This window comes from Lutra lutra, chromosome 18 (genome assembly GCF_902655055.1).
Source record: "Lutra lutra chromosome 18, mLutLut1.2, whole genome shotgun sequence".
In the NCBI taxonomy this organism is placed as follows: domain Eukaryota; kingdom Metazoa; phylum Chordata; class Mammalia; order Carnivora; family Mustelidae; genus Lutra; species Lutra lutra.
In genome coordinates this window covers 20,061,998-20,077,672 of record NC_062295.1, presented here as the reverse complement: position 1 = coordinate 20,077,672, position 15,675 = coordinate 20,061,998, and the positions used below count along the sequence as shown (strand labels likewise).

The 15,675-nt window shown below is 50.1% G+C and overlaps 2 protein-coding genes across 5 annotated transcripts in view; one reads left to right on the top strand and one right to left on the bottom strand.

Moving 5' to 3' along the window:
* ZKSCAN2 (zinc finger with KRAB and SCAN domains 2) overlaps positions 1 to 4,981 on the top strand; it is a 17,484-nt gene extending 12,503 nt beyond the window's left edge. The window contains exon 7 of the mRNA XM_047712840.1: positions 1,374 to 4,981. Within this exon, the coding sequence (XP_047568796.1) occupies positions 1,374 to 2,296 (923 nt within the window). The 3' untranslated portion in view covers positions 2,297 to 4,981. The remainder of the gene's footprint in view (positions 1 to 1,373) is intronic.
* On the bottom strand, positions 2,349 to 15,675 carry AQP8 (aquaporin 8). Of its 4 annotated transcripts, none has more exons than XR_007124274.1 (7): positions 15,478 to 15,675; positions 14,566 to 14,819; positions 13,532 to 13,658; positions 11,660 to 11,874; positions 10,140 to 10,274; positions 8,731 to 8,919; positions 2,349 to 2,360 (listed from the first exon to the last, which is right to left on the bottom strand). XR_007124274.1 is itself a non-coding variant. In XM_047712862.1 (7 exons), exons 2-7 carry the CDS (start codon positions 14,965 to 14,967, stop codon positions 8,871 to 8,873), a joined length of 792 nt encoding a protein of 263 aa, XP_047568818.1. In that variant the 5' UTR covers positions 14,968 to 15,152; positions 15,478 to 15,614; the 3' UTR covers positions 8,178 to 8,870. The 4 variants fall into 4 exon arrangements, 3 of the variants coding, with proteins under 3 accessions (XP_047568818.1, XP_047568817.1, XP_047568819.1); XM_047712862.1 differs by lacking the exon at positions 2,349 to 2,360 and adding an exon at positions 14,956 to 15,152 and having other exon boundaries at positions 8,178 to 8,919; positions 15,478 to 15,614; XM_047712861.1 differs by lacking the exon at positions 2,349 to 2,360 and having other exon boundaries at positions 8,178 to 8,919.

Here is a 15,675-nt window from a genome sequence, read left to right as displayed (position 1 = left end):
TGTGGGACTCGATCCCAGGACGCTGGGATCATGACCTGAGCCAAAGGCAGCTGCTTAACCAACTGAGCCACCCAGGCGTCCCTTTTGTTGGGACTTTCATTTAACTTAATGGACTGATTGATGGCTGCCCTCCTCTCCCCAGCCCACACCACAGCCGCCCTACTTGGGTTGGGAGGGCGGAGGGATATCAGCAATTTCAACTCAGTGTATGCAAGGACAGGAATGTTAAAACTAGCAAGTAGAAACAAGGCAGTGTAGGGGGCCACCTGGGGTGGCTCAGTGGGTTGGAGCCTCTGCCTTCGGCTCAGGTCATGATCCCAGAGTCCTGGGATCGAGCCCCACATTGGGCTCTCTGCTCTCTGCTTCTTCCTCTCTCTCTGCCTTTTTCTCTGCCTACTTGTGATCTTTGTCTGTCAAATAAATAAGTAAAAAATCTTAAAAAAAAAAAAAAAAAAGAACAGGGTTTGGGGATCAAACAGACCTGGATGAAATAATACAATGTTGAGAACTTCATTCAAAATAATCTGGGTAGAGGGAGCAGAAAGTGGGTGGGAATAGAGATGAGACTATATTGGCCACGAAGAGATCATCACTAAAGCGGGGTGAGTGGTTCGTGGAAATTCATTTTACACACTATAGTCTCAGCTTTTCTGTATGTTTGAATTTTACATAATAAAAAGTTTATACAAAACCACAGTTAATAAGTGACCAGGATGGAATCAGAACCAGAGCTCTGTGGTTCCAAAGCCTGTCAGTCTAGAAGACCTCCTGGAAAAGCTGGCATCCAGTATGCACTTTGCAGTAAGCATGGGACATAGATGAGAGTGAGGGGAGGGTAATTCCAGTGTGGGGAATGGTGAGGGTTAAGTTGAATCCAGGTCTGTGTGTGAGACAGCTGGATAAAACAGGGCCAAGAACATGTGAGGAGAAGGAGGAAATAGCCTTGGGTAGGATGTGATCAGATATTGATGAACTTAGAAGTCATTGAGGAATTGGAACCTGATCACTAGAATCTGCTATGAACACCGGGACAGTGTATTGTAGCACAGATGTGAAATTTTGAAAGCGGGGTGAGTGGGAGAAGAACTTCAGCGAGAGAGCTAAGTTGGCCCCCTGTTACTCAGGGTCTGGATGGGGAATAACAGCTTGGATTTTAGTTCCATTCTGAAGGCCTACTGTATACGAAGTGTTACTGGCTGTTCGTGGCACTGAATGAAAAGAAGGGACAATGAATCAGAGAATGGTAACAGGACCCGAGAGGCCAGAGAAGTACACAGGCATCCCAACACACAAAGCCTTGTTGGCTATGTTGTTTATGTTGATACAGGACTGGTCTGGAATTTTTATCATCTTTTTTTTTTTTTTTTTTGCAGATTTTGAAATTGGAGGAAGTATCAAGGAGGATACAACACAGGTAATATATAAGGACATGAAGCAGCATAGGGCATTAATAGAAAAGTCTAAAAGGGTCGTTTCCCAGAACACTGATCCAGGTAAATACCGTAAAAGAGAATGCATCTCAGGAAGACAATGGGAAACCCTCCAAGGCATCAGACAGGGAAAGCTGACGTCTCAATCAAGAGATTTAGGGAAAGCTGTAGGGCATCTGAGGCCTTTCATGGGGAAGAGACCCTACCGGCTGCTCAAATACGGAGAAAGCTTTGGAAGGAATGCTCGTCTGATGTGCCGGATGTCCCACCAGAAGGAAAATCCTTATAAATGCAGTGTCTGTGGGAAGTGCTTTGGTAGAAGCAGGAGCCTGATCAGACATCAAAGAATCCACACTGGAGAAAAACCTTTTAAATGTCTTGACTGTGGGAAAAACTTTAATGACTCCTCCAACTTCGGTGCCCACCAGAGAATCCATACTGGGGAGAAACCCTACAGGTGTGGGGAATGTGGAAAATGCTTTAGTCAGAGCTCAAGTCTTATCATACATCAGAGAACCCACACTGGAGAGAAGCCCTATCAGTGTGGGGAGTGTGGGAAGAGCTTTACCAACAGCTCCCATTTCAGCGCCCACCGCAGGGTCCACACGGGCGAGAACCCCTATAAATGTGTGGATTGCGAGAAAAGTTTCAATAACTGTACAAGATTTCGAGAGCATCGGAGGACACACACTGGAGAGAAGCCCTATGGCTGTGCCCAGTGTGGCAAACGTTTCAGTAAGAGTTCTGTCCTCATCAAACATCGGGAAGTTCATTCCAGAGAAAAGCTTCTGCTGCACCCACCGTCCACATATTCCCCAGAGAACCTGCCTAAGGGAAAGACTGATGAATTCAGGAAAACTTTTTGACGTTGACCTCTTCTCCTACGTGCCCCATTAGCCATTTTACCCCAGCCTCATCCTTGGAAGCAGTCTTTTCCTAGCTATGAAGTATAATTCCCAAGACAAGCTTGAGAATACAAATAAACTAGGAGCCCGCCTCGTATTCTCACCTCCGCCTCTAACTTGACCAGTCTGTTCCTCTCAACTTCTCCCTTAGCAAGGTGGAGAAGACATCCTGTCTGGGTTCAGAATGACAGTCCCTTTGGTATGTCAAGGCCTCTGCCATAAGACTGCCAAGTCCAGCAACATTCAAGGTCCCTCCACGTAGCTGAAAGTTGTTTTCAAGCAGACCCAACATGCTGAAAGTTTCCTGTTGTCCACCACATGGGAACCCGGATGCAGCTCAATCCCAGATTTCTTGTGGGGGTAGAACTTTCAGGGTCTGATCAGGACGACACCACATGCATCTTGGCTTTGAAGATACAAGGGATAATGAGATTTTACAGCTTCCTTGAGAAGTCTGTTGCACGATACACTTTTGTGTCAAGTTGATTCCCACAGCTAGGGTGGAGTTCCTATATTGTCACTGAAACCAAATGTGGTTTGCCTGGCCCTCCATAGAGATGAGAAGCAACTGACTACCCATCGTGCTGACCTTCTCTGGACCGAAACCTTCTTGGCTGCTACTTCTCCAACCCCTAAATAATTCAATTCTTACCATTTCTCGTAAGTCCTACACTTACCTCTTAGGTGTTTTGGGTGTTCTCATCTGACTCTCCTGAACTACCAGGCCCTCTCCAGATTAAATAGGATGCCTGCCCATGGTGTGTCTCATTAAAATAAAGTAGAGTCAACTCAAACACGTTCTACCCTACCGCTCTTCTGGTTCTTCCCTAGAACATGACTGGCATGTTGGCATATTTTATGCCTTCCTACCCAACATTTAGTATAATGTTCCATAATAATAGTTTTCTCCAACTTTAAGGAAGTAGGGAAGAAGTGCGGTAGAAACCAGACACCTACACTGTTTCTAAGACCAGTCAGACTCCTTAGGCCTGCTCTAGATCAGATAGCCCCCTCATTCAGACCACCACCTCCGGGGCTGTTTGTTAAATACATCCTCCTTCTCCGAGCCTTGTAGTTAGTCCCCGTTCATAGGATCATCAACCTGATTGTAGAGCCCAAAGTAATTTATATAACTCTATAGCTTACTTAGCTTACTGAGTGAAAATGGATTTACAGAAACTTCCAATCTAGAACACTTGTCGTTTTCCTCATTTACCTATTTGTCTAAAAATCTCTTCGATAATCCCCTAGCACTAACCCAACAGGTATTGAAGGAAGAGTCAAAATGAGGAGGGGAAAAGCAGGGAGGTAATTAATTCATTTCTGGAAGTTACATATAAAATCACAGAATCTGGTTTTCCAAGGCTGATTGCTCCAGGACGAGGCCAGTGACATTTATACCATTACTACATAGGTAACCTGGAGCAGCTTTGCTTTGGGGAGGGGAAGTCCTGAGTTTGGTGGAAGGACAGCCAGAGTCAGGGCTGTGTGAAGATTCTTCTGATCTGACCTCTCTCCTCCTTTGTCAGATGTTCTCTTATTTGAAACCTTCTGGAGATCATATTTTTCCTTTGAGTACCTTTGAATCTTTCGAAGCCTGTTCCGCAGAGTTCCGAGGAGGGTAGGCGGTGTAGAAAGAAATCCAATTCATGGTGCCAGAATAGGGTGTGGCCTGCTGGAAGGCAGGTGACTCAGGTACACATTGATACACGTTTGTGATTTATATTTGTTGATGTTATGACTGTTCACACCTCAGTAGGTTGTGTTCCTGCGTGTGGTCTGAATTCTAGACTTCTAATGGTTAAATGCAGTGTTATGTCGTTAGTGCGCCTAGCACAGTGAGATGCGTGTGGTGCCCATGGGCGTGTGCTTGTATCGTGTAGATGTTCTGAAAGTCCAGCCCTAGAGAAGATGCCCATGAATAGAAATCACCATGTAGTAATACATACACAGGATTGATAATTATATGGAAGCATGATTCAGGAAAGTAGATGATTTATTCCTAAGTATTAAGTACTGTATTGTGTAAGGCCGTGTTCCAGGCACAGTAAGGGGATGCGAACATAGAGACATGGTGCCCGTGCTCAAGGACCTGGCAGTACGACAGAGGAGGCATTGCAGCAAAGGTAATTAGTGCCAGTTACCTTCGTGCCACTTGCAAAATGTCGGTGACTCCACTGTGAGAAAATCACTATCACCTACAAAAGCATTTTTCTGAATTGCCTTGAATTGTATACCTCTGCGTCCCCAATGTCCCTAATGGCAGAAACAGTGCAGGACCCATTCCATCTCAAGTGGGGCAGACCGAGTCTGTGTGAGCTTCATTTGTCTGGGACTGCACAGAGGTAGAACCCAAGTCCCCCTGCCGATGTTTCTAGACGTGGGTTAAGTTGCCTTCACGAACTCTGTCTCTGTGCCGAAGAAATAGAAGGTCCTGCCCACCAGCTTAGACCAAGACGACTTGCATCTTGTCTTTTCTCAACTGGAGCATGAAAGTCAAAATGAATAATGTATCTTTTATATAACATAGCATTGCCTTTATGAAGATCCATAGGAAAAGGTTTTTTTTTTTTTTTCTGGGTCTCGGTAGCAGGGAAAGCTCTGACCCTAAACAGGGAAAAAAAAAAAAAAACGGATTTACAAACACTGTGATTTTTATAACTTACTGCTTTTTTCTCTTTGTTCTGGCTGCTGGAAAGCTCAAGAAAACATACAAGCCACCTCAACCAACTACCTAAAACCTCTGTTTGTTTAATCCCATCTGATTTCTTTGAAAATTACCCCAAATCCTAATTTTTAAAAGCAGTATGAACAACTGGACATTTTATTCTCTGACATCTTATCCAAGGCATTTGGAGACTGGCTTGTATTCCTTGCCTGCACTCACTTTGTTACCCCCACAAATACCTCCAGTTCCTACCAGTGATTTTATTACACATACAACCTTACTTGTCCATAAATCTTTAAAGAAGGAAACTTCACACATATATTTAAACCGCTCTGGGCAGCCTGCCCTAGGGGAGTGAGCATTAGACCAGAAACCGAAAAGGATGCATTTCGGTCTCGTCGCTCTCACTTACCGAGCATTGTTTGACAAACCTCAGCCTCTCTGGACTGGTGTTCCTTATCTGGAGAGATGCTGAACTTGATTGCCAAGACTGCTCTGGCTCTAATGTTTAGTGAGGCTGCAGGTTGTAAGACCAGGTAGCCAGCCTGGTCCGCCGTGGCAGGCGGCATCCAGGCCATACTGAACCCACTTCATACTTTAGGAAGAGGGAGGCCGTGAGCAGCCCAGGAGCTTGCACAGTGAGGAGAAAGGACACATCACTCCTCTTCACCCACAGGCAGCCCCTGGAGCTCCTTGGTAGCCGATGGCAAGCAGCTGGAGGGAAGAAAACCCATATGCGAGATCCGGTGCCCAGTGACGGACGAGACTCCGCTAGGAAGGAGCTGGGGAAGCCCCAAATGCAAGGCGTGTGTGAGCAGCTTGTGCAGCTGTTAGCTTTGGCCTCTGAGTGCATTCCACGTATAAATGTATGTCTCTTCATTGTCTCGTACTCACGTTCACTTAGATGTCCACTTGAAAACTTGTCTGTGAAATAAACATCAAAAATAAATGACTCCCGTGGTTTTTGTCATAACTTGAAGGAGGCTTTCCATTAAAGGAAAAGAGAACTTATCCAAGAGGTCACACAAGCAGATCCCAGTAGCTTTGTAAAGAGAGTCTCCGTGTGATCCCAGCTCCCTGCTCTCCCCACATCTCCCAGGACCCTTTGTGAGTCCCCAGCTGTCCGCGTGCAGCAGCCCTCGGAGGGATGCCTCCGCCACTGTCCCCAGCAGCAGCTCTGATTCTAGTGTGGAGTTCACCCTGGATGCACGGAGCTCGTGGGTTCTGGGGGAGGCCCCCACCCACAGCCTTTCCTGGTGCTTTTAAACCAGTCTCAAAATTTCCGCAAAGAAAGCATGGCTTTGGGTTTACTGTTTTTGTTCAAAGAGTCCCAGTGGCTTCCATTTCCTTGTTCCCCTAACAATGTCAGCTCCACAGGCCAGAGAAGCAAGCAGAGCGTCAGCCACTTGCTGAGGGTGTATTTCCAGCTAAACTGGCAGGCACCTAAGAAGAACCACCAGATGGGTTTGGAGAGCCATTCACCTGAAGCTGGGGAAGATCGCATGTGTCTCTCTCGCCTGGGCTTTCCAAGCCTCTGCTCCACGCACCCAGCCACAACAGAACGCAGCATCCTCAAGAATCACAACTGCTCAGAGTCCATGTTGAAGAGTCACTGGAAGTGTTCTAGGCTTTCCATGGGTAAATCGCCACAGCTTTTTGGGAGGAAGTGAAGATCATGGCCCAGACCCTCAGGTGCGGTGTTCTGTCAGTGTCGTCCCAGATGACCTGGGCTCCGTTCTTCCTAGACATTTAGGTCTGTGAACTGACTCACATTTGGGAATTGGATGAGAGACGTTAAAATCTCTAAGGGAAAAACAAATGTTTAAGGGCTACAGATTTTCAATTCCTATAAACCAGTTACATCAATTAGACTTTAAGGGAGGAGAATGAATGTTTTTGTGTTTAAGAACTAAAAAGAATGCAGGGAATGTGAAACATCACCTCTTGGTCCTCCGTCTGTTCCTCTGGAAGGTGAGAAGGGTCAAAGTACCTGTCCGTGTTACTTTCCTGGGGCCGCTGCACAAATTACCCCAAACTGGGTGACTTCAAACAACCGAAATTTAATCTCCCACGGTTCTGAGGCCACAAGTCAGAAATCAGGGCATCAGCATGACCAAGCTCCTTCCAGGGCTGTAGGGGAAACCCTTCCTTGCCCCTAGCTCTTGGGGACTCCTGATCCTGGCATGTGGCACCATGACTCCAGTCTCTGGGCCATTCTTCTTCCACATGTCTTCTCAGTATCTCTCTGTGTCCTTCTCTGTCTCTTCTAAGGACTCCCATTGGATTTTGGGCCCGCCCTAACCCAGCATGATCTTACCTTGATTGCTTCTTACCTTAATTCCATTGCCAAGACCTCATTTCCGCATACAGTCACGTTCTGAGGTTCCCTCATTTCCGCCTACAGTCACATTCTGAGGTTCCCGGTGAACGTGGATGTTGGGGGGACACTATTCAACCCACTGTGCTGTCTCAGAGGGTCGTTGTGGGGGTAAATGAGATAATGCACATAAAGCAGTCTGCATAGTGCCAAGTACATAACAAATAATCTATGTTAGCTGTACATATGTGTGCACCCGTGTGTCTGTATTTGTGCATGCAGGTGTATATATGTGCGTGCGTGCGTGTGTGTGTATATAACCATTTTGTTATTTACTAGATTGACCAAAGCCTTATTTCATTACTTATTTAGCCAAATGAAACAGTAACTTTTAATATTTTTCACTCTTTATAAGTGTTCTAATTTGTTTTTCTGGTTTTTGTTTTCCCATTATTTCCTCCCTTTGTCTTTTTCTTCTTTCTTTTCTTTTTTAGGTTTATTGCTGTTACTATTGTTTGTTACTTCTTTTCCTCCAAAAACTGCTCTGGCTGTTTGGGCGTGTAGCATGTCCGTTTTCTCACCAGGCAGCCTCAAAGCATGCTGGTGATTTTCTCCAGTGAGCATTTTCTTCTTTATTTCCTGTTATTATTCATGATATTCATAGCTCATCCAAAGACCACTGTCTCTCCAGACCTATGTTATGTTACATTATTGATTTCTTCAGGAGAAACTTGCCGCTCTGGCCTGCCCCCATCCCCTCACTCACCCCCCAGCAGAGCGCCCTGAGTGGACTGGTCCATGTCCTAGGTAGTACTGGGCACTAACCCAGACCCTGGACTCTGTGTTGGGCATTTCAGCAGGACCCTACAGTCTGTTATCAGAGGCTGACTCTGAGTTCCTGGCAGAGCTCCGAGAGGGATCTGGCTGAGTAAGAGACGGGCTCTGGGGTGGCCTGCATCCTAAGTACCTACCTTGGCAGTGGACTCTAAGCCAGACCCCTGATAACTAGACTCTAGATGGCTAAGGCCCAACCCAGACTTCTGCTTTCTCTCCAGCAGTGCTCATTTCTGAAATGAAAAAGCAAGTCCACACCAACGGAAATACTAGACTATTTATTGCAAAGCTAGACTGGCAGCTCAGGGAGCAAGGAAACAGAGCACAGCAGGCCCTTCTGTAACAGAGGAGTCGGGGACCAGGAAAAGGAGAAAGAAAGGGGGAGGGAGAAAGGAACTCATAATGTAAACAGCCACGGCTTCCAACTGCTCTTCTGCTCCTGGGAGTTTCCCGATCAAGAAAAACCCCTCAAGCCCCTCTGATTTGCGGTGCTGGGCAGGGCTGGCAACACGCTCCCCAGGCTGGGGTCTCTGATGAGCACGAAGGTATTCAGAGAACCTAGAGCATCCTCAGAACTTGGCATCTGAGAGGCCAGGCACACGTATGGGGAAGGAGGTGGGCAGCTCCTTGGGCTTCTGTCCCAGCAGGAAATGCAGGAGGTGGCCTGTCTGTAACCCAGAGGCCACCTGGGCCGCAGGAACATCACCAGCTTGGAGTCACTGTCCCTTTAGTATTAGGCGGGTCTTCCCATCTCCAATGAAGAGCCTACAGAAAAATGGCCCAGTGAGATCTCCAGTCCTCTGAGGGGAGAGACCCAGCCCTTCGCCAAAGGTCTCCAGGCCCAGAATTCTCCAGAGAGATGCTTTCCTTTCTAGCCTCAATAGTCAATTCCCCTTGGGGAAAGGGAGAAACTCCTTCCTGTGTTCCAGCTCTTTCCCTGAAGATTCTCATCTCTGCCACTCCAAAAGCAATAGACAGACAATTATTAGGCTTAGCCAGGACTGCAGATGGGCAGTGATGGCAGACACCCTACACCAGCCCAGCAACTGTGCTCTCTCAGACTGTGGGAGGAAGGTCCAGCTTGTATCAGATCCAGACCCTAGTCCCCACATGACGTGGAGCAGAAACAACAGGACCTACAGACTTTGGAGGGTCACAAAAGGAGAGTTCAGGGAGAAGCAGTCGAGCAGATATGATCCTTCTGCTAATACCAAACTCATCACCCACCACATGATGCTATGGAGCACTGTTTATTTATACTGTAGGTCATGTGAATGGTACCTACTAGCAGGCATGCTCTTGGAGGCACCGTGTACATGGTTTTCTCTGTGGATGGGGCTCCCTGGAGCTGTACGACAGCCCTGTGAGGAACCACTCCTCCCCCTCTCTTGGTGCACAGGCTTGTGCAGGGAAGGCTGATCTCGTCCTGACTCCAGACATAGCCAATAAGCGTGACTGACCCTCCCCATCATGGCTCCAGTGATGGATTCAGAGGTGGACATGACCCAAGCTGGGCCAGTCCAAACCAGTGAACACCAGACCCTGGACTTTTGCTAGAGGCTTCGTTCTAGTGGAACTAGAACGAAGTTCTAGTCATTAAGTTGCTGGGATATAAGCCTAGAGTTCCTGGTGAGCATCTCAGCTTCTCCTGGAGAGCCTCTCAGAGCATGAGCCCTGCTCAGAGGAGAGGAGAGCCCATGGGAAAGAACAAGGCCTAAAGACATGGCTTGAGCACCCACCTAAAGCAAGAGCTACCTGTGAACTTTTCAGTTCTGTGAGCCAGTCAATTCCCACTTGTGACATAAACTGTGTGGAGAGGGATTTCTGTCTCTTACAACCAAAAGTCCCAGAGCCAAAATCTTTGCTTCTGAAGAAGCCTCCCTCTTCCCTTCTTTAACCCCAAGTGAGATTCTAGCCCTGGACACTCTGGGAATCACCACCAGGAGCCCATCAGAGGGGCTGGTGACCCAGGGTCACACTCCTACCTGATGAGCACTCCTACGAGCAGACTGGCCAGGAGCGGGCCCAGCCAGTAGATCCAGTGGAAGTCCCAGTGATTGGCCACCACGGCAGGTCCAAAGGCACGGGCAGGATTCATGCAGGCTCCAGATACGGCTCCCCTGCAAACACCCAGCCACTCGGTCACCAGGATCCCAGCCAGACCCCAACTTACATCAAGTTCATTACCATAAATAGGCCTACGTCACAGAGCACCCAGAAACCCTCTTGAAGCCAGCATATTGTGGGGCTCTGGAGGGATCCCCAAAAAGGCACAGGTGAAGAGACTATTAGCACCAGGAAGTGAAAAGCTTGTCTGTCACTCCTCACACACCCTTCTAGAACTATGGCCAGCAGAGGGTGTTCAGAGATGACAGGCAGAGAGGATGGATCTAGGTCCTTGCAATGTTGAAAAAGCAGCCGTCAGCATGTGAAATTTGGAGTCAAGCTGACCAGGATTCAAAACCCAGCCCAGCTATTTCTATCTGTGTGGCCTTTACTGAACCCCTCTGTGTTTCCGTTGAGGTAAAAGGACCCACCTCATAGGCTGTCACCAGGAGTGAATGAGGCATGCCTTTACGACCTGTGACTCACGTGTAATTCGTGTACAAGTGTTTCATCTGGCTAACCCAGTTGAGACCCTTGTTATGCTACAAGCTTGGGGCCCAGAGTCTCCTATGAGGAGCCAGGCTGTTCTCCAGGAACTCCTCTCCAGTTCTGGTGTCTGTATCCTTGCCCCATTCAATCCCCGCCCAGCCGCTGAAGTCGAAAGGGCGAGTCAGTTGGCTTAAAATGAACCAATGGCCACTAGGAGGCAGCAAAGCACCGCTGTAGCTTCACACATAGCTTGCGCCCTTCTCCCCCAACCCCCAAACCCACCCCGTTCCCCAGACTCCGCCTCCCAACCAAAGGATGGCAGAAGGGTGTGCGGCAGAGCCAGGAAAGGCTAGACTGTTCTGCGTCCAAGAGGAAGGAAGGAGGTGGACATTGGGAAGGGGCTCCCTTATCCCCTTTACCCGGAGATTTGGGCGCTTGTCCCACATCTGTCCCTTAATTTGCCACTGTCCACGTGTCCTCTCTGAGCTCCTCATATATAAAATGGGAGAAATAATCCCTGACCCAAGCTTGTTTGCTCAGCCCCTTCCCGGGTCCCCCTGAGGGGCTATGCCTAAAGGAGTTGAAGGGTGTGGAAGCTCTGTGTGAGTCTGAGGCAAAAGCCTGGCTGCCCATTGGCTGAACAAACAAGAAGGCAGGCTTCCGACTTCCCTGGAATGATGTTGGAAGGGTCCCCGGAGACCCACATTCCCTCACAGCAACTACTAGAGGTGAACAGTGGTGCCTCCTTCAATATCCCAGGCCTCACCACTCCCTGTTGTCTGCCAATGCCTGCCCACTTCCTCTTGTTTGCATCACCTCCGTGGCCCCTGTTAGCAACCCAGTCTGTGACCCTCAGGTAAGCGCTGCAGACCTGACCTCCTCCAGGGCCAAAGGTTGGCCCATAACTCACCCTGCCAGGATGTCCACAGTGACGGCAAAGCCGATGGAGAATGGAGCCAGAGGGCCCTGTGTCCTCTCGTTGATGGCGCCCATGCATACGGCCAGGGCCAGCAGTGTCGTCAGGATGAGCTCTGCCACCACTGCCCCCACCACCTGCCCCGACTCCTGGACTGTCACAAAGGCCGCCCCAGATGCGTTCCAGAATCTTTCTTCAGGACTCACCACCTATGGAGAGCAGGAGCTGACTCAGTGTGGACAGGGAGCAGGCTGGGAGCTGAGGGGAGGGGGCTCGAAGCGCATGCCCCCAACCCTCAGAGCAGTGACGGGGTCTGTCCAATCCGCTCCAGTTTTTACTGTGTGGCTCAGTGAGGGTCACTGGACTTCTCTGAGCTTCCTTTTGCACATCTGCAAAATGGGATCACCCAGCAGTAGCTGCAGGCATATGGGCCCGAAGCTTAAGTAACTAGATGACACTCTTTGAGAAAAAGAATACAAAAATGACTTACTCAGCAAACTTTGAAAACATTTCCGGCCAGATGAACCCACTGCCGGTGCCCCCGTCAGGCCCCTTGGAAGGGATGAGGGAACCCTGATGCCAAAGCCCGCATGAGCTTCACAGGAAATGAGCCTCAGGGGGTCATCCTGGCCCTTGGAGAGGGAAGATGGCAAAGCAAGCTTTTGGACCCTGGACCTAAATCTGGACTCCACTGCTCACCAGTGTGGCTGAACTTGGGCCAACGACACGCTACCCAGTGCCTGCGTTTTCTTCCCCATCAAGTGGGGGCACTGATATTCAGAGCTCCCAGCGCCAGCAGCAGACAGTGGGTGCTCTCTAAGAACTGACTGCAGCTTCCTGGGACATCACCGGGAGATTTACCAAGACAAGATGTGCAAACCGATTCACAGGAAGGGAGTGCTCACTGCCCTGCACTGCTCACTATTGTGTGGGGCACGTTTGCAAGTGGCCCAGCCTGAGTGAGGCCTGGGAGATGGGTCTCCCTGGAGGATCAGAGCGGGAAGGTCCAGGCCCCATTCTGCACATGGGGCTGGGGGTGGGGGGTGTCTCAGAGGGAGACATGGAGAGACCAGGGCAGGGAGATAGCAAACTGGGACTAGAGACCAAAGTTTGCAATGGGCCAGTGCTTAGAGCTACAGACCAAACCCCAGCCAGGCTGACAGGAACCCCTTCTCCCCCCATCCCACGCCCCCTAAAATACATGCCCACAAGGGCTACATTTTGAAGGGGCCCTGGTTGGATGGAGACTTAGCAGCAACAGGGAAGAAAGAAAGAAAAAGGAAGGAGGGAGGAAAGAAGCGAAGGACAGAGGAAAGGAGTCCATCCATGGAGGAATGTTTGGAGCTGCAAAACTTCTGTGGCAGGGAGGAGAAGCCAGCTGTCCTAGTGGGAGAGAAGGTTCCAGACATAAACTGAATGCCATCTCCCATCACAGGTGGAGGAACTCTGTTTAAAGGTAGGCAACCTGGAGAACAGCCAGAGAAGTTAGTCCAGGAGTTTCTGAAGGAGAGTAACCCTCAGTCTGTAGAATGAATGAACCGGAGAATGAATGAATGAATGAATGAATGAATGAATGAAAGAAAATACACTAGAAACATTATCCAAAGCCAGTCCAAAGCCAGAAATGGTCTCAGGAAGAGAAACCTCATGCCCCAAATTCTTTTTCCTGGTCTGTCCAGGGAAGGGCTATGTCCAGAGATGAATAGAACAGGGTGTGTTTGGAGAGAACCCAAGTCCCCCTTCCTGGGAGAAAAGGACTCACCCAATCCCGCTGGAGGAAAATCCCATGGGAAAAGAGCTGGGCACCTCCCACTCCCCACCCCCTCCCCACACTCCACCAGCCCAGCCCCCATGCAAATCACCCACCTTGGCCAAGGCAGCCCCGATCAGCCCCCCACATAGCTGGGAGATCCAATAGGGAAGGAGCATCACCAGGTTGAGGCCTCCGATCAGCGTGGCTGCCAGGGACACCGCAGGATTGAAGTGTCCACCACTGTCACCCGCAAAAGCAGAAGGGAGCCTTGAGACCAAGGTCTGGGCTGGCTCCCCCAAGAGAATGTGTCCCAGCTGGCACCCCAGGCTGGCCTTGCAGTGCGGGAGTGAGTCCAGGACCTCGCCTGAGTGGAAAACAGGCACCAGATCCCACCCATTTTCCCTGAGGTTCCAGGTGGTGTGGCAAGGGATGTGGGTGAGGGCCAGGGAGGAGAGGGCAGCCCCCTTCCTGCCCTACAGCCAGGCCCCATGGTGCCCAGAGGAAGAGCATGGTGGTTGACCATCCCTCTACTCCAGATTAGTGGACACAAAGAGGTATCCTGGCCTCCCCTTAAAAAAAACTCCCAAGTGGCTAAACTCTGATTGTCCCCAGGCCGGAGTAAAACCCTTCCCCAATGTCGACCACACAGTGACCAAGCACTTGGTATGGGCTAAGCTCTTTCTGTCATGTAATTCCCATACCACCCCGCTGGGCCTTGCCACCCACCTCTTCCACATACTGACCACAGAACCTTGGGCAAGTCACATTGCCTTTCATAGTTACACCAGTAAAATGGGAATAGTAATAGAAACTACCCCCAAGGGGTTGTTGTGAGAATTCACTGAGTTCTGTGACTGGCCCTTGGCTGCATTGACTACGTGTGGGCTTGAGAAAAAATAATGTAAAAAAAAAATCCTCTCTTCTTCCCTAACTTGGGGTTTGGAGGGGGACTTACCCAAAGCCACAGAGTTCATAGGCTGCAGAGATAGGATTTGAACTCGGGCAGTCTGACTCCCCACTGCATACTCCTATCTACACTGCTCTTAGAACCCTGGGTACATGCCCAGGGTCCCTGCCTACAGCCTTGCTCCCCCCGCCCCCGGGCTGCCCAGGTTAGCCCAGACTGATGGCTTGGAGCTGGTCTCACCTGATATTCCCCAGTGTGGCGATGAGGAGACCCAGGGCCAGCCCGTGCGCCAGGGCCGGCTGCAGCAGCCCTGTGTCTGTCCCGTTCTCGATGACCGACAGGCAGCCGATGAAGATGAAGAGGGCAGAGCCCAGCAGTTCCACCAGACAGGGCTGCAGGAACCACTCATACCAGGACCCACGACACCTGCCTCCCATGCTTAGCTTCTTCGCCTTGCCACTGCCAAATTCACGGTCACACATAGACACAGCTGCCTGTGGTAGGAAAAAGGGAGTGGGCACAGGTGGGAGGAGAGCCCAAAAAGAAGCCGCCAGCACCCCAGCCTTGAATCGAGTCTCAGCTCCCTCTTGCACGGTCACGTGGCAGGGGCAGCAGCCGGCAGTGGCTCACCTCTGCAGACATCAGCGCCAAAGTGGCCTGGAACCTGCTCGTGCCCGAGCTGCCTGGGGAACCTGCACCTGCTCTTCTGGACACTCTTATCTCCGGGACCGGGCTGCTGATCTTGCTTCAGACTCTGTCTCTTTTAAAGGGCTGCAGAGTCTCCCCGAGGGTGCCAAGAAAGCAATAAAGCACTGTGGGAGGTGGCCCTGGGGCCCAGAAGAGGATTTTTTTTTTTTTTTATCTTAACTGGGCAGGGCCAGGGATGGTCAAGGATTGCTGAGGTTTCTGCCAATGAGGGGAAAAGGCACATTACCTGGAGAGAACTCTAGGCCATCCCCAGCAGGTGATGGAGGGCCCAGTGCCCCCAGCCCCCTCTGGTCACCATCAGGGTCCTCCAGCATGTGGGCAGGAGGAGGACCCCAGTGGGTTGGGGTTGTGCATGGGGAACACTGGCGAGATCGTCTTCAGTGATTTTTTTTCCATGGGTTCCCTCAGACACCTCCTCATATCTCAACCCCTACACTCACTTACCCTCAAAACCTCATCCAGGACTGAACGTGTGGACGGATGACGTCCCCTGATGGTCAGAGGCAACTGAGGTGACACCATGTGCCACAGGATAGCCTGCGGGCTTTGGAAACAGGTGCCTGGATTGCAGTCCCAATTCTGCCATCAGGTGGTCGTGAAACCTTTCTGCTGTGGTTGGTGTAGCAGTATGAGCAGCAGGGG

Excerpts from the sequence above, each read along its gene's own strand:
- AQP8 (XM_047712861.1), bottom strand. The coding sequence starts at position 15,555 with ATGGTGTCACCTCAGTTGCCTCTGACCATCAGGGGACGTCATCCGTCC. Across the intron at positions 11,875-13,531 it reads TCGGGGCTGCCTTGGCCAAG|GTGGTGAGTCCTGAAGAAAG; the intron begins GTGGGTGATTTG and ends TGCTCTCCATAG. Across the intron at positions 10,275-11,659 it reads ACTGTGGACATCCTGGCAGG|GGGAGCCGTATCTGGAGCCT; the intron begins GTGAGTTATGGG and ends GGGTGTTTGCAG.